Here is a 24,386-nt window from a genome sequence, read left to right as displayed (position 1 = left end):
ATAAACATAGTTGTTAAAGCAGTGACAGTATTTGAGAGGGAGGACTGACTTCAATTTTGAAAGAAGTTCTACTGTGGATAAAATGCTAACAAGCAGCATTGCATGCTGCAGACAAATCTTTTGTGAAAAAAAGAGTCAATGGGTGTGGCAAAGTTTACGTTCGTTTTATTTGAGGAAACTGCCACAGGTAACCCAACCTTCTGCAACCATCACCCTGATCATTCAGTTGTCATAAACATCAAGGCAAGACCCTTGACTACCAAAAAGACTACAACTTGCTAAGGGCTCAGATGATTGTTAAAATTTTTAGCAATATTTTAAAAAAAGATATGTACATTGCTTTTCTAGACATAATGCTTACATTGTGTAAGCATTACATAATGTACATTACATAATGTAGTCTACATACTTAGACTACAGTATAATTTACCACATAAACATACAGCAAAATTATATTTATAAATTTTACATGTACTAGGAAACCAAAAAATTCATATGACTCACTTTATTGTGACATTTGCTTTACTGCAGAGGTCTGGACCAAACCTGCAATATCTCTGAGGTATGACTGTATATTTCTCTTTTGTTCAGAATTTATATCTCACACCAAATAATTTTTAAAAAGGTCATTAGGCAAACACTAACAAAGAGTAATACATATGACTTCATCATAAATATAAATTAAATGGAAGATTATGTGGCTTATTAATTCTTGTTCAAATATGTCAATGTCAGGAGTCAGGGAAATCAAGTCTCTCTATAGTGTTGTTTCTAAAACCCACTTTTTAATTGGAGCAATAAACATCTGATTTTCTATTATCATAGTTGAGATTCATGGCATCCAATAACTATACATATAATTACATGTTGTTTCCTAAGGAAAAAAGTATTATATAACAGAAAATTAAACAATATGTTTAATGGCAGGTATCCCTCTTTGGAGGTATAAGTAATTCAGTTTTACTGCCAGCCTTCATTCGGAATGCTGCTCAATCTATTACCTGTGTGCTTTCCTAATTACAGAAAAGAGTTAACCATATAAAATAAAAAAGGCTGCGGTATTAAATTCCCCAGGAAGGGGAAATTCAGTAGAAAACTTTTCTAAGTCACTTATCATCATCTTGATATGATGACCATTTCTTGGTCATTACATATTCTATATTCAAACTATACTTTCCTTCATTTGTATGAAAATGAGTTAACTTCAATAGTAAGTACAGAGTCTGTTTTCTCATTATATACTCACGTCTTGAAAAATATAAAAGTCCTCCAAGCATGAAGGACATAAGCATTGGAGTAAAACAAAGCAAAAAAGAAAAAAAAAAATCAGGCTTCCATCTCAGGCAATTCTGTAAATACTTCCCAAGAGCTATGAAATTTTTACTAGATAGCGATCACCATTTTTCTCAAGAGTGAGTTAATTCTAATGCTTCAAAGTGCAAATGTGAAGTCCCATATCAAAATCACTCAGTGACTTCCCATTTCTTATTGAATTAAGAATAACTCTCCATAGAGGCGTTTTCAGTTAGAGACATGGGTTCCGATTTTGCCTCTCAATGGCTACTACATATATCCCACACTCCTGTCTAAGTGACATACTTTCCATTCTTCCTGTACTTTCAGTTCCCTTGCTCTTGCTCATATTGCTTTCTCTACCTGGAATATAAACTCCAAACGTAAAAATTCTACATTTCCTTCAACTCAAATGCCACTTCTTCATTAAATTCTAATATGGGATCTGTCTCCTTTTGAACTACACAGCAGTAAGAAATATCATTTAAAAATTTCAAAATAATGCAAGATAAAGAATAGCCATTAAAAAAATCCTAAATCAGATATTAACAAATCAAATTCAGACAGTATTGAGATTTATTTTACAAGTGTATGGCTGATAAAACATTAGGAAATGTATCAGCATACTTACAGTAGATTGATAAAAATGAGAGACTATATGATATGAACGATTGTCAAAAGCGTGTTTGATAATATATAGAAGCCATTCTTGATTTAAACACACAGAAAAAGAAAAGAACAAACAGAGACAGGGAGAAACTTTAAACATAAATGAGAGCATTTGACTGAAACCAGTAAGCAACACACATTAGAGTGAAATACTAAAAGCGTACCCACAATGAGCAACAAGACAAAGATGAATATTGAACTACTTTTATTCACCATTATTACTTGCAGCTTTTAGCTAATGCAATGAAAAACTAGACTGCTTTTTCAGCTAGCATAATGCTATACCTACAAAATATAAGAAGCAACCTAACATCTATTAGAGTAAGAAAAGTCAATAAAGTGATGAGATAAAACAAATATTGTAACAGAAATAGTTTTCCTTTTAACTAAGAAATGTAAACAAAAGATAAATGGGGTGGGGTAGTTTATAATAGTAACAATAATATAATTGCCAGGGAATAAATCAAAATGTTAAGAATGTATATGATTTTAGTAAAATTGATAAGTTAGTGAATAAAAAATCATATGCCACTGTGATGGAAGATATAATGTCATAAAGGTGTCAATATTTTTATAATATGCAAACATAATGTAATTCCACTTAAGATTCTGGTGAAGTTTTAAGAAAATGATAAAATTATTCTAAAATTCATAGAAAGAACAAATGTAAAAAAACTATAAATAAAATTATTAAAAAAAGGAAAGAAGAAAAGCTTTGTCTAGTCATATATTTAAAGTATTATAAAGGAACTAATTTTTTAAAAGTATAAGACAAGGGTAAAAAGACTTATGGGGATTGTCTGCAAAATGTAAAAAGCAGATATCTTTTGGCTCAATAATTCTAACGCAAGCAGTTTATTCAAGAATATGATTTTTAAGGCCGGATGTGGTGGCTCACGCCTGTAATCCCAGCACTTTGGGAGGCCGAGGGGGGCGGATCACGATGTCAGGAGATCAAGACCATCCTGGCTAACACGGTGAAACCCCGTCTCTACTAAAAAAGAAATTCAAAAAAGTATCCAGGGGTGGTGGCGGGCACCTGCAGTCCCAGCTACTTCGGAGGCTGAGGCTGTAGAATGGCGTGAACCCGGGAGGCAGAGCTTTCAGTGAGCTGAGATCACGCCACTGCACTCCAGCCTGGGAGACAGAGCAAGACTCCATCTCAAAAAAAAAAAAAGAATATGATTTTTAAAACATACCCACCTACCCTCCCCCACACACCTCTTCACTAAAATATAGTTACAGGAAAAGAATGGGAACAACAGCCTATAAAAGAGGCCCAATGGTTAAGTAAATTAACAAAAAAATTCACAGTAAAATATCATGCTGTTATTTAGAAAGAATAAGGCAGATCTACAGTGACAGAGTTCAGGACATGCTAAAATAAAAAGGACAAAATATAGCACGCTGGCATTGAAATTTTTTTTGTTATTCCTAACAAGCCCCTTTCAATCACACCTGAGTTTATGTTAATGAGGTAACTTTTGGAAAGCCCCTAAAGATGGGGGTTGGCTGAGAGAAAAGCCAGCCATGTGATTAGAGGGTGGGACTTTAAGCTCTACCCCCTCAACCTCTGGGGAACAGAGAGAACTGAAGATTGACTTAATCACCAGCAGCCAACGATTTAATCAATCATGCCAATGTGATGACGCTTCCACAAAAACTCTGATTTTTTCTGCTTTTCTCAGAAAAGCACAGCATTCTGAGAGCTTTTGGGTTGGTGAAGAAGAATGCACCCACGTGCCAGGAGGGTGCTATACTGCAAACTCCATGGGGACAGAAGCTCCTGTGCTCAGGACCTCATCCCATGTGTCATTTCAACTAGCTGTTCATCTGCATCCTTTAGGATACCCTTCATAATAAATCAATAGTAGTAAGTAATGTTTTCCTGAGTTTTGTGAGTCATTCTGGCAAATTATCATTTCATCTAGCTGTTCATCTGTATCCTTTAGGATACTCTTCATAATAAATCAATAGTAAGTAATGTTTCCCTGAGTTTTGTGAGTCATTCTAGCAAATTATCACACCCAAGGAGAGGGTTATGGGAGCCCCCTGATTTGTTAAAGCCAGTAGGCCAGAAGTCAGAAGGATGTAATCTAGTAGAGGTTAGGGGGTTGGGGTGGAAAGACTGAGCAGTGTTACAGATGAAACAAGATTGGTTATAAATTGGCAACTGCTGAAGACAGATGAATTATTTGTTGGGGTTCATTATACTATTTACTTTAGTGTTTAAATTTCACCATAATTAAATACACACATACAAAGATCAACTTTAATAAATATTTAATTTGCTTCTTGAAATTCAGATACCACTAATTCAAAATGATCTCACTGTCCCCTCCCTCTTAAAAAGGTATTTGATAATAGTTGTTCTATGTGATCGATATTGCTATATATATTGAAGCTTGAGAAGTTACTCCACATCCCATAAAGTACTGCTGGCTAGCATAAACTATCAGGTTATGTTTAAGAACATATTCACCCTATAAAAATTAAGAAAACAAATTGCTGGATTAGTCTATCTCATAAAGAATTATTAAAGCCCAAAATCCAGCAATGCTTTTTGTCAAAAAAGTGTTCTTCCTTCCCTGATGGCCTTACATGAACAGTCATGTGCCGCATAACAATGCTTCAGCCAAGACAGGACCACATATATGACAGTAATCCCATAAGATTATAATACTCTGTTTTTACTGTACCTTTTCTATGTTTAGATACACAAATACTTAGCATTGCGTTACAACTGCCTAAGGTATTTAGTACAACAACATGCTACACAGGTTTGTAACCTAGGAGTACACAGCCTCAGTGTGTAGTAGGCTTTACCATCTAGGTTTGGGTAAGTATACTCCATGATGTCTGCACAAAGATGAAATCCCCTAAGGACACATTTCTCAGAACACTTTCCTGTCATTAACTGATAAATAACTGTATATAAATAGCCAGCATATAGTTGGCAATCTTTGCTTTCCAAGGATCCAAAACCCCTTCAGAAAATCTACATATACATATAATTGTCATCAGCTGAAAGTTTAAAAGGCGAGTTTGAAGGAGAGGAAGATGACCATGCATCTCTATGCTTTAAAGGCCCCAAGGGCTTTTCAAGGCTACAATTAAATGTGGCTTGTTGTATACTGACTGATAGAGGAGATCTGAATTATTCCCTAGCTGGTGCTGCATTAAACCATTTTTCACTAGAATTCCTTCTTCCAGACAGAGCAATACAAGCTCTGCTGCCAGGTAAATGTCCTGGGAGAGACTGTCCTATCACGTAACAGATCAGGAAGTAAATTTTCATTTCACAGAGGAGTCCTTTGAGGCATATTTTAATTTTCCTTCTGAAAACACACCTAGTATATCCTCTTCCCTTCTAAAAATCTCTCTTGCATGTGCACACACTCTCTCTCTCACTCTCAGACACACATACACACATAGTTTATAATTAGGCTCTAGTTTAAAATGACCCATTGAAGCAGAATAATAAATAATAATGCACCTCATCATCGGCCTGTCGCAACCGGGCAACAGCGTAACGCCTCACAGTTGGGTTGGTGTAATGAGAGGATAACAGCTCCAAGGAGTCCTCTACATCCATCGGCTTCCATTTTCCCAGAAGTTCCAAGGCCTGTTTGGCCTCTTGAGGTAGATCCCAATTAACACATTTCAAGAATTTGGTCAAGGCCTAAAATCAGAAAATATTTAAAAATTAGAAACAGCCTATTTCCCGGGATAGAGAAGTTGACTAGGCAGAGCTCCACTTGGTCCTAATGACAGAGCCACGGAGTCAGTGATAGACTCCTTGTGTAAGCACTAAATGAAGTTATATATATGATCTTATAGAAGCACTGCAGGACAGAAAAAAAAGCATGTTCCCTGTATCTTTATATTTTCCAGGCCATATCATTTGCGAGCACTATGAATTTTTTAATTTGTTTTGGCTTTTCTTCATTTTGCTATTGTTATTTTAAAATACTGCAGGGCTCAAGACATGGAAATAGTTGAGGCATTTCTCACGAACTCTAAGATGCCTTAGAGAAAACCTACATTTTACAACAGAAAATACTGCAACCACTGAACAAAAGGGCCGGAAGCCATGCTAGGGCAGAAATTCCCAATAGCCTCACTCTCGATCACCTCCCTAGAGTATGACCACCGGCTTTCACAGATACTTAAACATGAAGACTCAAACAATGCGGAGTATGTACGTATCTCTGTGAAGTAACTACTTAAAAAGATAGGCAATCCAACAAAACCTCAAAACAGAAGCATAAAAATGGGTAAGTACAGAAACAGCAGCAAACAGTACATCTTTCTGCAACCTCACTCCCTTGAATAGGCAGCACACGGAAGTTTTCACAAGACTGTCAGTTAAGCAAATTGTCTTGGAGTATATCACTCATTGCACAAACAGTAAGTCCTCTTCTAAGAAAGGTACACACTTCTTGGCCAGGTGTGGTGGCTCATGCCTGTAATCCCAGCACTTTCAGATGCTCAGTCAGGAGAATTGCTTGAGGCCAGGAGTTCAAAACCAGCCTGAGCAACACAGCAAGAACTCATCTCTACAAAAACAAATGAAAATAAAGAAAAGCATGTACTTGCTTTCCATAAAAAGCAATACCTATTGCTGGGTCTCAAAGGCAACACTTTCCTGGCTGAACCCAAGATGTTTTCTTCTTCTTTGTCTTCCTCTGTTGCTATTTGTTGAAAAATAGGTAACTTGAAAATATTAAGACCCCTGCTCTGCCCAACCAAAACCTTTTTATTAGTAAACTCATCAATTCCTCAAGAAAATGTCTACTTGGACAACAAAACACAATTTCTGTTAGTATGACACTAAATGAACCTTCATACCCATCCCCTAACTTATTCTTGATTTTATTAAGAAAAACGGCACTATGGAGATTGTCTAGTTCAATGCTTAAATTGTATATAACCTCAGCAAAGATAAATGGCTTGCCCATCACCTCAAAATGGTGCATGAGCTAGATGTAGAACTCAGGTCCACCAATTCTCAGCCCCATACTTCTTCCACCAGATGGTGCTTCCTTACCATTAAGGCGCTCCATTCCCTAGTTAGTCCCATTCCCCTTGGAGCCATTACTCTGACAACACTAATCTCCTGAATCCATTCCGGTCCCTTTCAATTATTTCCTAGCAATATCTCCTATATTTGTCTTCAGCCTGATTCTCATTATATGACACATCTGGAGTTGGACAGAGCCTTCTAGCTAAGAAACTAAATACGAGTTTCTCTTCTAATCATTTCATACAAACTCTTAGAAGCTCAAGTTGGAAGTGACCTTAGCACAAATTTCCTATTGTTAGCAGAAATACCCCACAACATGAATGCCAAAAAGAGACCCAATATTTACTTAAGTGACTCCAGGAACTAATTTCCAAAATAGCCATTATATTCATAGAAAGCTAAGCCATTTTTGTTTTGTTTCGATTTTAACTATAATGAACCAAAAGACAAAAATGTCTTCATATTGCTTTTTCTAATTGGTTAGTTTCATTCTTTGGAGAGAATGAGAGTAAATTTAGCCCCATATGATGTGGACAACCTTTCCAATATTTGAAGATAATTGCCATACTGTTACAAAGTGGTTTCAACTAGATGATAGGACATTCTAATTTGTAAATAAACAAATAACCTTGGCTTCTTTCTCAAAACATTTCATTGCTACCACTTACCACAATGCAAACCTGTTTCATTAACCTCTCATTGCCCTTCCATGCTTCAGCCCAGTTAACTTATATTAACAATGTCTCTCTAACCCCTGTGTACATTCCTCCCATATACTCTTCATCAAACAGGGATATCATCTCCTCTAAAGTCATCTTGTTGAAAGTTTTACAGGAAGTTTTCGGCAACTTTCAGCTATTCCTTTAGAAGCTGGCTCAATTTTACTACTGTCATTTAAATGATGTTCTTCTAACTGCCAAATGTTTTTGTGGGCATTTTTATCTCTATAACTGGAGACTGCATTCCCCAAGGACAGCTGTCCATTTCCTCTACACCTCCTGCACACCATTTAGTATAATGCTCCCTTTCTGTATAGAACACACATTGCCCTACTAACTTATTCCATGAATTTATTTTCCACTTCTAAAACGTATTTCTAGGTTGAATGTGGAAACAAAGCAACACTTCTTAAATAATGACAGTGAAAGCTTTTCCATTTCACAGTACATCAGCAGTCTTAATAGAAATGTGCAGGTATGTACTTATTATAAGGAAATCTTGTAGCATGCCGATGTACTCAATTCAATAACTGAAACAATCTAAAACTTAGATTCTCAGATTTATAGACTTATTAGCAAGATTTATGAAGTATGCTGCTGCCAAAAAACATAAGGCACTGTACAAAGAATTTCACAACTTTTTAATGTTAAATGTTACAAATGTAAACAAGGAGCCAACAGAATGAAGAGAAAACAAGGAGTCAAAGAATAAGAAAGACAAAAAGTAAGAATTTGAAGACAGCAATAATAATGGCCTTTTTAAATGACCCTAGGTCTTTTAAAGATGCTTTACTGATCCATGTCAAGATGTAAAGAGAATTGTAAAGAGCAATTCTCTCTCTGTGTATAACTTCCACAGATTACTGGAGAGCACAGGCTGTAGAGCCAGGGTGTTTGGGTTCCAATTATAATTCCTGGCTCTATCAATTATTAGCTGACTAAATTGAAGCACATTAACTTTTAAGAGACCTTTTTCATAGGCTTGTGGTGAAGATTAAGTTAATGAATGTAAAATGTTTGTGACAGTATCCTATATGTAGTAAATAGTTCATTATCAGTTATTATTTTTATTCTATTTCTGATGTTGACATCAAATGTTAGCTTTACTATATGTGTTACTATGTTTTATTCGTTTGATCTGAAAATCACCAGTTGTCTCCTATTCTTAGAATCACAATCACCCCAGAACTGAAAATACTATATCTCATATATATATTCCTAATTTAAACTTCTACCAACTAAATTCTCAGAAATGTCTATTTTGCTGCTTTTCCAATGCTTTTGATTCCAAATACTCAAACATGAAAACATCTCATTCTTTTCTTCCCACTTGCCATATATCCTTACTGATATGGTGTGGCTGTGTCCCCACCCAAATCTCATCTTCAGTTCACACGTGTTATGAGAGGGACATGGTGGGAGGTAACTGAATCACGTGGGCAGGTCTCTCTCATGCTGTTCTCATGATAGTAAGTCTCATGAGATCTCATGGCTATATAAGGGGGAGTTTCCTTGCACAAGCTCCCTTTGCTTGCTGCCATCCACGTAAGACATGACTTGCTCCTCCTTGCCTTCCATCATGATTGTGAGGCCTCCCCAGTCACATGAAATTGTAAGTCCATTAAAATTCTTTTTCTTCTCAGTCTCAGGTATGTCTTTATCAGCAGTGTGAAAGCGGAATAATACAGTAAATTGGTACCAAAAGTGGGGTATGAATGCACACGGATATAAATCCATCAGGTTCAGGCCTAACCCCTGGCCACTGTCTCCAAAGTCAACTTACTTGTATAGCTTCTTCTCCATCCCTTGCCCTCCAAAACTGTTCTCTAAGTCAGTATATGATTCTCCTAATTATGTCACTTTTTTTCATTTTCTGCTCTGCTCCAATTTACCCTAGTTTGCACTCCTTAAAATATCACTTGTTAGGCCAGCGTGCTGACTCACACCTGTAATCCCAGCACTTTGGGAGGCTGAGGCAGGTTGATCACCTGAGGTCAGTAGTTCCAGATCAGGCTGACCAACATGGTGAAACCCCGTCTCTACTAAAAAGACAAAATTAGCCAGCGTGGTGGTGCACGCCTGTAATCCCAGCTACTTGGGAGGCTGAGACAGGAGAATCACTTGAACCTGGGAGGGGGAGGTTGCAGTGAGCCGAGATCGTGCCATTGCAGTCCAGCCTGGGCAACAAGAGTGAAACTCTGTCTCCAAAGAAAAAAAGAGAAGTACAATATCACTTGTTAATATACATTTTCCTGCTTTAGTCGTTTCTTGTCACCAGTAAAATTGAATTCCTAAGGGTATAATTTGAGGCTCATCACAATCTGATGCCATCTTTTCTATTTCATAACCATTCATGCAAAACTCTGTTTCCTGAACCCAACAGCCTACCTTACTCATGCTTTCCTTCCCCATAAAAAAATGACCACCAAATAAAAAATGCTATCAAAGTCTGCTCACACTTTAAGGGCAATCTTTGTTCTGTGAAACCTTCCTCATGTCACAGCACACTGATCTGGTCATCCTCCACATTTATATTATATTAATTACTTATATGTTTATTAAGACAGTGACCCTTAATCAATTACTATGCTATACTTCCTAATTTTAATTATGTGTAAATATCCTTACCCCAAAACAATTTTAATTTATATGAATACAAGGACACGATACCTGAAAGCTCATAGTCTTATATGAGCTAGGCCAAGAGGTGATAATGAATACTTGCTGAACTGAATTCATTTATCCCATGGGTCACCATCAATTTCTTGTCAGGAGACACAAATATGATGATTGTCCTCATGTCACTGTCTCAGAAACAGCCTTATAAGAACACTCAGTGCATCACTATTATCTTCACTATACATGACTCTTCCAACTGCTTTTTTCCCCCAAGCATAATCAAAAGGCATGGAGTTAATTTAAATTAGTATTTTTATAAGAAAAAAGTCCATTGTAAAAGCAGGTTGGTGCAAAAGTAATTGCAGTTTTTGTCAAATAGTTTTGAAAAATTAAAGTATTCATATTTCAGGTTCCACAGAAACGGGTCACTTCCTACATGCTATAAACTGTGAATTTGAAAATACTTCATAAATTTAAATGGTAACAAATTTAATTGAACAAAGTTATTACTATGAACTTTCTGGGTGCAACATCAAGTCCTGACTAGAAGGTTTTCATCTGAAATACTTAAGACAGGTCATTAAGGAAAAAAAAAGGGGGTAGAAAGACAAAATTTAATTAAAAAATAAAAAGTGTAACTTTGTAAGAACCAATTTCCTCCAATTTGTTTTCTGAGCACTGCCTTCTCTCTAGAAAAGCTTTTCAGCCCCAGGGCCCAAATGTCAAGTAACCTAAATCATAATTTCTGAGAGTCTGACGCTAAAAGAATTTCTTTCTGTAAATAAATTAATGGGTGGAGTATGAGAGTATCCGTTTTTCACAAAACCCATCTGAAATTATTACAGGGTTACAAATGTGGCTGTGTGAATAATTCCTTTGGTCACTTCAAGGCCTATATATATTTGGTTTACTCCATAGTGACTTCTGAACATTAAAACATATCGTTCACTCTACTCTACTGGTCAGAAGAATCCTATAATATATCCTGAGAATTGAAGTTTCATTACTCACCTTTCGAAAACTTGAAATCAACTAGTTAAATGAAACTTGTCACACACCTTATATCACTTGAACATTTTATTTCTTTTGCACATATCTAGAAGTAATTGAATTTCGGTGGGAAGTGACTACTTGTTTAAACAATTTTTCTTGCAAACCTTTCTACCTAAAAAAGTTCTGCTCTGTAAATCTACTCCTGTATGCTTTTTAAACCTATACATTCTAACAGGTTCAACTCAATATCTAGCTTTGTATTTAAGACGACACTGAGCTGCATTCAAGATGCAGTTTCTGTGACCAAGGTTATTCTTCATTTAACACAGTATGATGACACTAACTCAATCTTTTAATAAAACACAAATCACAAACCTGTGTTTCTGTTAGTGAATATTTCCTTTTGTTCAGTGATGAAGAGAATTACACTCAAAGCTATAGTAAATTGAAAATTCTTCTCTCATTCTTATTATGGATATAAAGGAGAATAAATATGATTCATTTACAAAGAATTTCCTAAGGCATCAAAAAATGACAAAGCAGAAAAGCTGAAGAGTTAAGATGAGCTGTAACTGGATTTTTATCTTTACTTTAGAAACTAAAGAAAGGACATTTGGTTCAGAAAAACAACTTAAAATAGTAAAGACCATATCACAAGATTATAAAACATATCAATTCATTCATTCTCAAATAAATATGTAACAGCTTCCTGAACAGATATTAATTTTCCTAATGCTTCTCTGCTCTTCCCCTAATGCATTTCAGGGTGTCTGCTAAGGCATGTATATGATGTTGAAAATGTTTTCTCTATAATTCTCTTTTCTACGTCTTCACTGACTTTCTTTTCTTCTAATTCGTAGATGCAAGCATATCAAGAGGCAGCATGTATAAGCTTTGTGAGTCTGCACAGGTCCCCTAATCTTTCTCAGGCTCAAGTTTCCTCACCTGTAGAACAGTTACAATAATACATACCTTGTGGGGTTGTTATGGGATTTAAAGAATTCCTGGTACATAGTATCTGTTTTAAAAATGCTAGCTATTATTATTATACCTTAAGAGGTACCCCTTGGCTCTCTGTTTTAAGATTTTACAGACTATTTTAAAAACTAGGAGACAAAGTTCACGATCACTGATTGTCTCATATTGAATATGAGAAAACTAAAGCTTATACAGGCAAAGTAATTTGCCTGTAGTCAAAAAGCTTCTTAGGGGCGATAGTAAGACTCAAGACTAAGTGTCCAAAGACTTCAGGTTAGTGATGACTACTTTACCACAATTCTCTCTCCAGAAACCTTATCCACTCCATGGTTTTATTACAGGAAGCAAATGTCTAGCTTTGACCTACCCGTTATCCTGTATGCCAACCTGTATGCTACCCCACCAACTGAATTCCCACATCTCAAATTATATTTCTCATACTCTCTCTCCAGCCACATCTCGTCTAGAATTCTGTAGTTTCGTTATTATAACAGCATACATATTTTCCTAGTCACCCAGGTTCAAAGAGGTAAGAAGAAGAGAACCAGCATTTACTCTGCACCTACTATGCACCAGATACTCTACCAGGTTACTTACCTGTATTATCTTATTTGTGAAGGAGAATTGTCTCCATTAGAATAATAAGGACACCATGCTGCCAAAGTAAGTTGCCTCATCCTACCAAACAAGCGTAAAATGTACTTCTGGAAAACGAACCCAAGTCTCTCTGACTTCAAAACCCATTCAGACATTGTCTATGAGTCAACAAACAGGTACAGGTGTCTTTGTATGCAGACTTTCATAATTTTTTTAAAAAATGGAGTCTCATATATACTGCTCTGTAACTTTTCTTTAAAGTGACAATAACAATTTCCATGGCATTTTCCTCATCTTGATCATTAATAACGAAGTTGGTAGATAAATTTGATATATGAAAATATTCAAGACACTCACTTTTTCTTGATTCGTAAGATAATATCTAAACTTCCAAACAAGATCCTGTTCTTCATATGTAAGTTGCTTGGTTGGTGGATAACTCACAATAATCTAAAACAAAAAAAGAAAAAGAACTAATTTTGTCAACAATACATGTCCTATATATTTCCATTTCACTTAATATTTTTCATTTATTTAAATAATTCTATACTACAATTATTACACAAGCAAGGAAAATGTAAACGCAGTCAAGTAGGCCTTAAATTTGCTATAATTATGTGTCCAAAATGCAGTTTAAAGGAGAAGAAAAGAAGAGAAAGTCATATTCCATAGGAAAATATTTAACTGGAGAGTTCATTTAATTCAACCAGAAACAAAACCTAGCAAAATAACAACGTCTCCTACCAGAAAAAGTAAAAATGTGCACACAATAAACTCTTTTAAAGTCAATGCATACAACAAGGCATGTGTACACACTAAGTCCTCTCAGGCAATGTCTTAGGGCCAGCTTCTAAGAATACTACTGACATGAAAGTATACAGTATATGCAGTTCTGTCTCCAGAGATAACACATTTATGGAAAGCCCCAAATGATAACAGAACTGCTGATGTGTGAAATTATGAACATGATGTAGGATTCATCAACCTGGAGAAAATGTGCATCTAAATAATTTTTAAGTGAGGTGATAGCTATCAGTTTCAACCAAAACATCCATTTAACTATTTTTAAATTAATATTTCATAATTCTCTTACATTTAACTGATCTCTCGTGGCAGCATTGGGTTTCAGATCATGGTCAGAAGGTCCACTTCTTAAACTCCGGGCAAGCTTGTGGTGTTTGCTCTCAACTAAATTCTCCTATAAATTATTTTAAAATATTGACGATGTAAACTTCACCAAAAGGAAATTTCAAAAGCTATTCATAAATAGAAAAGGTACTTAGGAGCATTTAATAATATTTAATGTTTTGTTCTGATACAACTTTAGCAGTCTTCTACATATCTTAAAAATATGTATCCTTCTCAAGACTGGGAAACTAAGTATGCCTTAAACTCCACTAGTCCCATAATACACACGTCATTACAGCTTCTTAAAACATCGTCCCTTCACTCTCCACATATTCAAGGTTTCCATATCCTCTAACCAGTCAAATATCACCATCACTGTAAAATCTTCCCTGACAACATAGACTAAAGCATTCCTTCCTCCTATCAGCTACTAATGACCTTGTGATGTCACTGTATTATCATCTTAGCAGTTATTTAAGCTATCAGTTACTGAGGGCAAGGACAATAATCACAACGCTTGAATATACACATCTGGTGCTATTTTACCCATGGATAAAATTATTAGTTTTAACCATACTGTCATTGCCTAAAACAAGATATAAATTTATATTATTTATTTTTTATTGCATGTGTGAATTGTCTATGTCATATTCCTAATTTTTTTAATGGCTTTATGGTCCTTTGTCCTTCATTTTTAAGAGTTCTTTATATATCAGCCTTAATATATCTGTAATGTATGTAGTTAAGTATTTTCTCCCAGTTTGTTAACTGTCTTTTGGCTTTGTTGGTCTCTTCAGCCATGTAATTTTTAAAATGTAGTTAAATTTATCAATCATTTATTTTATTGCCTCTGGATTCTGAGTCACAGTTAAAAAGTCTTTCCCTACACTGACAGTAAAATACTAGTGTGGTTTCTTTTTCTGAGACAGGATCTTGCTCTGTTGACCAAACTGGAACACACTGGCATGAATATAGCTCACTGCAGCCTTGACCTCCTGAGTTCAAGCAATCCTCCTACCTCAACCTCCCAAGTAGCTGGGACTACAGGCACGTGCCACTACCTGGCTAATTTATTTTATTTTTTTCTAGAGATGGGGTCCCCCTAAGTTTCCCTGACTGGTCTAGAATTCATGGGCTCAAGTGATCCTCCTGCCTTGGCCTCTCAAAAGTGTTAAGATTACAAGCATGAGCCACCATGTTTGGCCTAGTTTCATTTCCTAACATTTAGATTACAGATCCATTTGGAGTTTATTCCTATGTATGACATGAGGTATGGATATAATTTTATTATTTTTTTCCAAATTAATTCCATTCCTCAGTATTATGACTTAGTGAAGAAATGCCACCTATATCATATACTAGATTTCCATGTATACTTGGATGTATTTCTGGGCTTTTAATTCTGTTCAACCAGTATATTGGTGTACACATGTGTATCAGTATCACATTATTGTAATTATAGTCTGTTTTATTGTCAGATACAGCTGTATATCATCTCAGCCCCACCCAAAGTTTACATTTAAAATGTGTTTCTGCATTTAACAAATAACTATGACTGCAGGCCGAACTGAATTTCTTCATACTTAGTGTGTGCTCTGAATATCAAAAGTGTAAAATATAATTTGATTTTATACTGAAAATTCAGTGCCAATTTGGGATTAACTGGATTCTACTATACTATGCATAGGAACTATCAAGGTCTTTAGAATGTTCCTACCAGATCCGCAAATGGCCTTTTCTTTTTAACTTTTTATACTCTACTTTCCCTGCTGCCTGTCTCTTCCTTTGATATTAGGCCACCAGCCGTTCCTGCTTTCATGACCTGTACTTATCTCAATCATCATGTTTTCATCATCCAATGTCCCAATTTTAATCCACTTTGGTCTGATGAGGAACGTAACTAATCTAATTAGAAATGTATAAAATTAGAACAAAAAGAGTTGGAATGATGTAAATGAGCTGTAACTGCAAAAATCATGGTATCTATTGTGCTGCTAAAAGGATTTTGTGCCTACAAGTTGGTAATTCTAAAGTCATCTAATTAAACCTCTTTTGCATTGTATGAATTCTTATCCTCATATCCCTGAAAGCTATCATCTCAAAAATTTGTTAATAAGAAGGTATCCCACCATCATCCAAGTTACCACATTCCAAACTGAACAGTTCTAGGGCTACAGCAATCTTCCCTATTTTCCAACAAATTGGTCTCCCTAAAACTTTCACGCATTCATCCTGGTTATAGAATCCTCCTGTAACACGCAAATTCTCCTTCTGTATGATGGCAATCTTTCAAATACCAGTTCTGCCAAGTCTTCACTTCAAGATTATATCCCCCCAACCTGAAGAAAAAAAAAAGACTATACTGCCTAGCTCTTTCAGCAATTCAAATAAAGTGGATGCCCAACCCTACTCTACCCTTACCTTAGTTTTAAGATGTTAATATTCCTCACAAAATTCCATCAGAAACAGAGGGTAGATGCTAAAGTGAATTTATGAATCACTTTTAGGTAACAGAGGCAGTTACATATTACTTTGTTTAAAGAAAGTACATGATGTGGCTAACTCACAATTACTCTGAAGAAAAGTACTTTCATAAAAAATTTGCACAATAACTTACCATAGACATCTGGGGGTCAGGAACTTTCACTAATTCAAAACTTGTTAAAATTGGAGATGATTCATCACCGTCCTAGATTACAGAGCAATAATTTTTTAAAAAAAGAAATTTAATGCAATAGGAAGCAGTATATGATGTACACATCAACGTATTTTAATTCTATTTGATGAACATCATTCTTCCCTTTAAAGAAATCCTTATCTTCTTCTAACAATATTATAAAATGCATGTCCACTTTGTACCTCTCCTCGGTTGATTATGAAATTATTTTGAGAAAAACTCTAACAAAATTCTTACTAAAGTTTTAGAGGTATGAGGTATAGAAATTAGATTGTTTCGAGTTGTTCTTTTTTTTTAAACTTCGTTCATATAATGACAGTGGATTTTTTAAAACATGCTAATTTTCAAACTCAGAACAAGAAACCACAGACTATATGTAAAATATGGCACAATGGATGTGTTGCACCATTTGCAAAAACTAAGTGGATGTTGGTAATTTTTCAAGGTATCATAATTGAGATCCATTCAAAGGAGCAGAATTTTAAGTGTAGGGTTAATATTACTCAAATTTACACACAGCTAGAGAATCAACAACGTTGTTTCTCAAAGGGACACCTGCTCAACATAATCTAAACTTGAATAATAAAATCAATCAATCAGTTTTTCAGAAATAAAGCCATCCTATTTTGTTGGTATTATCACCTTTGAAGAATGTTGGCTTTTATTTTTCTCCAATGTGAGAAAGGTAATTCAACATAAAAATGTCACTGCCAAATATACTGGAAAAAGGCTAAACTAATTAAGGTCAAAATTCACTTTCTCATGATTGTATATTTAGCATCAAGCTTTTCTGTCAATTTCCAAATGCTAGTATGTTTTCAATTTTAAATATGGGCAACAAACTCAAGAGAGACTGAAAGTGGAGAAGCACTGTAACTTTACTTCAGTTCAGTAATTGAGTCTTACAGAAAACCACAAATTCCCACAGCCGTTGTTTAACAGGCTTGTTCTCAGTCACAACACCAGAAAACACATTTATCAGCCCAGTTGTGACAAGTAATCTTCACTAAGGCTATCTGTCACAAAAGACAGGTGACAAGAAAGTCTATTTCCATTAGATTCAATACACTGGCCCAGCAATCTTTACACTAAGTGGAAATATGACAGGGTGGGTAGACAGGCATTAATTTATGAGCAATTTTCAGGAAGTGGTAGAAAGGGGTCAAGAACCTTTTCAAAAATACTTGAAATTCTTCTAATTTCTATTCTGTTATTATTTCATCTGCTATCAAGCTGTCTTTCAAAGGATCCTTCACATCTCCAGTGTTTGAAAGTACCATCTCCATTAGCATGTTTTTGCAATACAAACTCTATATGGGCAGAAAATACTGCTTTTAATGAAATGACATATAGTTTAAAATGTAAAATACGATTTTATTAAAATGCACTGGTGACAGAACAGTGTCACTCACATTTCCCTTTTTTTGATGTATTTTTTCTAATAAATTAATAAACAATGTTAAATAATCTATCTAAGCAGTACCATATATAAAATAAAAGGCAGAAACAAGTTAACACTTCCTAGTCTTTCATTAACGTGAAAGGGATATGAGTTAAAGACAAAAATATGAACAGTAACTTGAAAAAAGATCATAAATAAACTGTAAAAACTCAAACCTTCATTATGAAAACCTTTCAAATAGCAATTTATAAAAGTATATATATTTTAAAAATCATTTGTGACAGCTTTAATAAACAACAATAAAATGTAAATTTAATTTAAAAGGACTGCTTCTAATGAACAAATACACTGCATTTCAGCTTGGTCATATGCTAGAAGAAATATTAATCTACTACTATGCCATGTATCAAAAGTCTGTCATCATTTATGCTGATTTAACATTTGTTGACTATTAACACAATAATAGAAGATATTTTATGTGGTTTCAAACTATGCATACTTTTTTTTTATATTTATTTTAAATAAAGATGGAGTCTCGCTATGTTGCCCAGGCGGGTCTCAAACTCCTGGGCTCAAGTAATCTTCCCACACAGCCAACCACAGTGCTGGAATTACAGGCATGAGCCACCACACCCGGCCTGCATACAATTATTTTCTGTAGTACTTAAATATATAATTATTTCTGTAGTACTTAAATGTAGCACCTTCTACAAGCATTTAAGGAAGATACTTTCAAGTAGGTACATAATAAACACAGAACTACTTTCTGTAGCATAATGGGCAGAACAAAGCAAATCTATAACTGCATATTTGTTATTACCCAGCCTGATGGTAAAATTGTCTTAATTTTGCATCTATTGTACAAATGGACATTTCTGAAGTATTTCATAAGTATACTTCAGTGAGGGCCACATATAGACATTACACACACACTCAAATAACAAACAGACTCTTAACTTTCAATAAATAGGCTACCACTTAGAAATATAATTTCCCCCTTTCATTTTTTAAATAATATTAGTAAATGAAGCCATTACTTAGTGTCCTACTTGCCAATTTGCAGAATAATTAATCACAAAGTTTTTAATCACTTGCATACTTATTGAATTCTGTAACCCAGAACTGCATTACATGAGTGATAGGCTTTTGTAATCTTGTTGTAGTTATATGATTTGATTTCTGTATACATAAACGGCTGCTGCTGACAGCTGTCTGCTGCTACCCTGCAACCAAATAATTCATCCCAGCAGGAACAACAGTAATATTTTTTTAATGTTTCCTCTCCCCTCTACTTTAGAGACCAAAAACAGTTCCAAGGGAAATACCTTTTCATAATAAACAATACCATATTCCTTATCATCACACTTGACACATCGAAATTCAACCATCAGGTACATGAAATTAGAACTTCGTTTCTCACTCTGAAAAAGAAAAAAATGATTTTCATGAAAAATGATTATTTTCAACATTCTCTTAAAGGGATCAGTATGTATCATTTTTCCCAATTCAGTAATACATGTATCTATCAAATACAAGTCAAAACATAACACATTTTTATTTTATTATATACATGTAGTGTGTTTTACACAGCACTATTATTTTATTATAGACAGCACTACTGTTTATTCAGTAGTGTCTACTATGCACTTATAACTGCTTTCTCAAATTTAACATTTTTGGTTTATTCAGTAGTTTGGGTTTATAATCTTGAAGGTATTTTGCACACATGTTCATGAGAACTATTTTATTTCAAAAATAAAAAGAATGGTTTTTCCTTCTAACAATTTTAAGCTAAGTTCACCCTTAACTTATATGACTAAACTATAGAATATGTGTAACAAAAATCAAAAGGAAGAAAAGTGTGCAACCTAAGAACAGAGGCCATTTGAGTTTACCAGGTATAGCCTTTACAAGTTTTTCGCAATTTATAAATGGTCTTAAAATGATTTGTCATTTGTAAATTTTTATCCACACTTTAAATATACTGCGGAATAATTACTTCTTGTTCCAACACACAAAAAAAGTTATTTATATAACTGTGTCCCCTTTAAAATAAAAAAGCAAACATGGTCACATGTCACTTAACAACAGGTATACATTCTGAGAAATGCATCATTAGGCAATTTAGTCATGTAAACATCATGAAATGTAAACACACAAATCTAGATGGTATAGCCTATAGCACACCGAGGTTATATGGTGTAGCCTATTACCCCTAGGCTACAAACTTGTTACTTCAGGTTAATTCAGGTTACTGTACTGAATACTGTGGGCAACTGTAACACAATAGTTAGGTATCTGTGTATCTAAACATACCTAAAAGAGAAAAGGTACAGTAAAAATAAAGTACTATAATCTTACGGAACCACCATTGTACATGTGATCTGTGGTTGACTGAAATGATACGATGAGGCACATGACTATACTAAGGTGATGATAAAGTGAAAATACAATGAAGTCTAAGCGGGTGATTAGCCTTGACCCAAAACACCTTTATAAATGGCTTTACATCTAAAACATAAAATCACCAGGCATGGTGGCTCACACTTGTAATCCTAGCACATTGGGAGGCAGAGGTGGGAGGACTGCTTGAAGCCAGGAGTCTGAGACTATCCTGGGCAACATAGCCAGACCCTGACTCTACAAAAAATTTTAAAAATATTAGCCAGGCCTGTAGTCCTAGCAACTTGGGAAGCTAATCAGGAGGACTGCCTGAGTCCAGAAGTTTGTGGCTGCACTAAGCACACCAGTGTACTCCAGCCTGGGTGACACAGCAAGACCTTGTCTCCCAAAAAACACAAACAAAAAAAAAGAAATAATAAATGATAAAGGTCTGAAGAGGTTACTTAAATTCTTCAGCTTTATGAAGCATATTATAGTCTATTTTGGTAATAGTAATGCGGTGGTAATGGTAATTTCTTTTAAAGAAATTAAAATGTGAAAATATGAAAAAGGCTGGGCAAACTCTAACATTACGTTTTCTATACCCAGTGATATCTAAGTTTAAGAAGAGAAAAATATAAGTTAGTATTATGAGTAAACTCTTTTTGAAATGTGACTATTATAAAAATTAAAAAGGCTTCCTTCCAGTTTATGTATATAGGAATGTATTATGAATAAATTTAGAAAAGGTACCAAATACGAGAATTGAATATAAATGTTGTTAAACATCACTACCTTTATTTTAAAATAAAAGAATAATGCTAAAATCTAACTTTTGTACAATAGTTCACTGTAAAATTAAAAACTTCTCTCTTTCTACCTGCTGAAAATTATTTGGAGAATATAAATTAAGTAAGTTGTGCCTTGTGGTCATTATAAATTAGACAAATCACAAATTGATGTCCTTCTCTCCTAATTTGATTAATATAAGTATTGTTTCTGTTCTCTAGATGTGGAACATTAGGCCTAACATCTGGTATTTTAGAGCAAATATACAAAAAAGTAAACTATTCTTGTTACAACTTTTGGCAGGACTCTCATTGAAGCCATCTTTATTTAAACATACACACTGGCTCACATACAAGGTCAAGAAAAAAATCACCTAAATCATGTAACTTTATAGAGGGTGCGGAGTCCTATATGTAGTACATAGACAAGTAATAAATTAATTGAAGAGAGAACTTGCTGAAATGATTTATGGTAACTGAAGTGAAAAGCTGGCACTGTGCTGATGGAAGATTTATCCAACGCTGACTTGAACATGAGCTGATATGACAGAGAACACACCATTGAGGCATTAAGTCTGCATAGGCTTCACTCATATGATATTTAGAACATCTTTGAATATCCACTACCTACTTTATGGTTTGACATTACGTTAAAATATAGGGAAGGCTGATATCTCCAATTTTCCAGTTATTAGCAGAGAATTTCCAGCTACAGGGGTTAACCCTGATAATCCTACATTTGTAGGATACCTAATAATAATTCTTATCAAAAAATTGTTAATTTAAAAATTTAGAGAAAATATTTTAAAATAAAAGAGTGATATAACCCACCTCATTTATCATTTCTATTTCTCTAAATGTCAATCTATCCAGCCAATCTACTTTCACCATGTGTCCTTGTCGATGAGCTTTGGTGAGCTGCAGAATAAATACAATGACGAAAATTTTAATATAGATCTAGTAGAAAGAAGGACCAAAAATGTCAGAATGGCAATGTACACTTCACATATGATACTTTCCTATACACAATAGAAACCATACGCAACTAGCAGGATAAGAAACTTGGCAAGAGACAAATCATTATTTTTTTAAAGAAAAGCAATTAAATTTTTTTAAAAAGGTCCATAATTTGCCATATTTAGACATGATAAAGAATAATGAAGTTGTTCCTGAAATTATCTCCGTGTTCCTATATTTCTTGTATTTTGACTATTACAAAGAGATGAAATTATAATAATAGTTTCATGAATGGGAAATAAACCACTTTTTCTCTTTTCTTCCCATCTTTCAATGTATCTAACCAACATGAAAAAATGACAGTTACAGGTAATAAGGTATTTTTCTGGGTTTGCACATTAATACTCTAAGGTTTAAGCTCACACATATGCATGTATGCTTTAATTTTAGGCAATGGTGATAAAAGACTTCAATTTTCTAGTATAGCAGTTGGTAGAGTCCTGTGAGGTCTTACATACCAATCTAACCTTAGTTTTATAAATTAAATAATAATTCATTGACTCTTCAAATCCATAGAGAATTCCAGGTAAGTTCCAAGGTCCTCAAATTAGAACCAGGTTTTGAATTAGAAACTGTAATACTAAAAATCAACACCCCTCTCATTCCTTCTAAACAAATTGACAGTATAAAGCAAAACTGGACATCAAAGCTTTACATAGTAGCTTATCTATATCAGTTTCTTCTGCTTCATTGTCCATATCATGACAACTTTCCTATAAGAACAGCAAACACTGCCACCAATTTCATCTCTCTTGCAGAATTAAAAATCTTCACTATCAATCTTCTTTCTCTTCCTCAACTCATCACAACTATGTGGTCATACTATTTCAGAAATAAAAATACTAATGTCACACAGAAAGTCTGAAGTTCATTGTAATAAAAAAAAAAGTAATATCAATTTAGCTTTCTTCCAATAATTCCCTTTCATGTGAGGTAATTTCTATATGAAAATGTATGAAAAGTTATTAATAAGCTTAGCATGATTACAAAAAGCAGGAACTAAATATCGTGGTGGCTCTGGTGGAATAATAGACAAATATGCTAGCAACATGGAAAGAGACCTAGAAATAGTCACAAGGAAACCAAAAGAAGATCAGACAATGTGACCTACAGAAAAGAGTGCTAGAGTAGGAGCCGGAAGACCAGAGTTCCAACCTTAATACTCCATTTTCAAACTATGTCCTTTCTGAACCCACATCAATAAAATTCAAGTATTAACATCTATTCTTACTCCCAAAACTCAAATAAAGTAATAGATGCAAAATATAACAGGTGGTATTATTTCATGCAGTCATTGGAAGCTTCTATTCTCACTCACTTCGCAATATGCTCCAGACTGGTTTTCAAAATAAATGAAAATGTAAAAGGTCATTTTACATCCTTTGCTTATACGAACGAAGTAACAGTAAAAATTAGTAATAAGAGTTTATATACTTCCCATAGGAATGGAGAAAAAAATAACATTTATTTACATGCCAAATTATAGGCACTTTTTACAACCACACTATTTTGTAGACTATTTTGACCCCAGTTTGCAGATGATTATCAACTACTACTATGAAGTGGCCAGGCTAGGGTTTAAACCCCAGACTATATGATTCTAAAGCCTATACTCCTACCACCAGTCTTTGCTATCCTCTCTACTGATGTACTAAGAGTTTTAAGTGAAACTCAATTCTGTCATTCCTTGAATATTAGTTTTGTATTTATGATACAATAGTTGATCCACTGCTAATTTCCTATGAGCAAAGAACTGTCAATGGTAAATTAAGTTTGGATGTGGGAGAACGTGGTGGGAACTTTTCTCCTCCTTTAGTAAAACTATCCAGACAAATTAGAAATGTTCTAAAGCCATTTTCACTAGCTCTAGAATTTATGTTTGCTGCTAATACATATTATCTCCCATATAGCATATGATTAGCTTTCCTATTTGAATACCAAATATGACCTATCTCAATTGTATAAGAGCTACTAAAGAACGTATGGACAGCATGCCAGTACTAAAACTGGTACAGTCACTATGAAAATAAGTTTAAATTACACTAGAGAAATTCACATTTGTGCACCATATTTGCAATACAGAAAAATTAGACACGAA

General features: G+C 34.5%; 1 protein-coding gene across 2 annotated transcripts in view; it reads right to left on the bottom strand.

The window, feature by feature from the left end:
* The window catches only part of PIK3C3 (phosphatidylinositol 3-kinase catalytic subunit type 3), a 125,734-nt gene that overhangs the window by 70,784 nt on the left and 30,564 nt on the right, over positions 1–24,386 (bottom strand). For both annotated transcript variants that reach the window (XM_004059352.5, XM_063699187.1), the window contains 6 exons: positions 22,103–22,189; positions 19,427–19,522; positions 16,640–16,711; positions 13,988–14,092; positions 13,252–13,344; positions 5,459–5,644 (listed from right to left, as the gene is read on the bottom strand). In XM_004059352.5, coding sequence (XP_004059400.3) covers positions 5,459–5,644; positions 13,252–13,344; positions 13,988–14,092; positions 16,640–16,711; positions 19,427–19,522; positions 22,103–22,189 — 639 coding nt within the window. The remainder of the gene's footprint in view (positions 1–5,458; positions 5,645–13,251; positions 13,345–13,987; positions 14,093–16,639; positions 16,712–19,426; positions 19,523–22,102; positions 22,190–24,386) is intronic.

The sequence above is a fragment of the Gorilla gorilla genome, chromosome 17 (genome assembly GCF_029281585.2).
Source record: "Gorilla gorilla gorilla isolate KB3781 chromosome 17, NHGRI_mGorGor1-v2.1_pri, whole genome shotgun sequence".
Classification (NCBI taxonomy): Eukaryota; Metazoa; Chordata; class Mammalia; order Primates; family Hominidae; genus Gorilla; species Gorilla gorilla.
The sequence above is the reverse complement of the archived record's forward strand: the minus strand, read 5'-3'. Positions and strand labels throughout refer to the sequence as shown.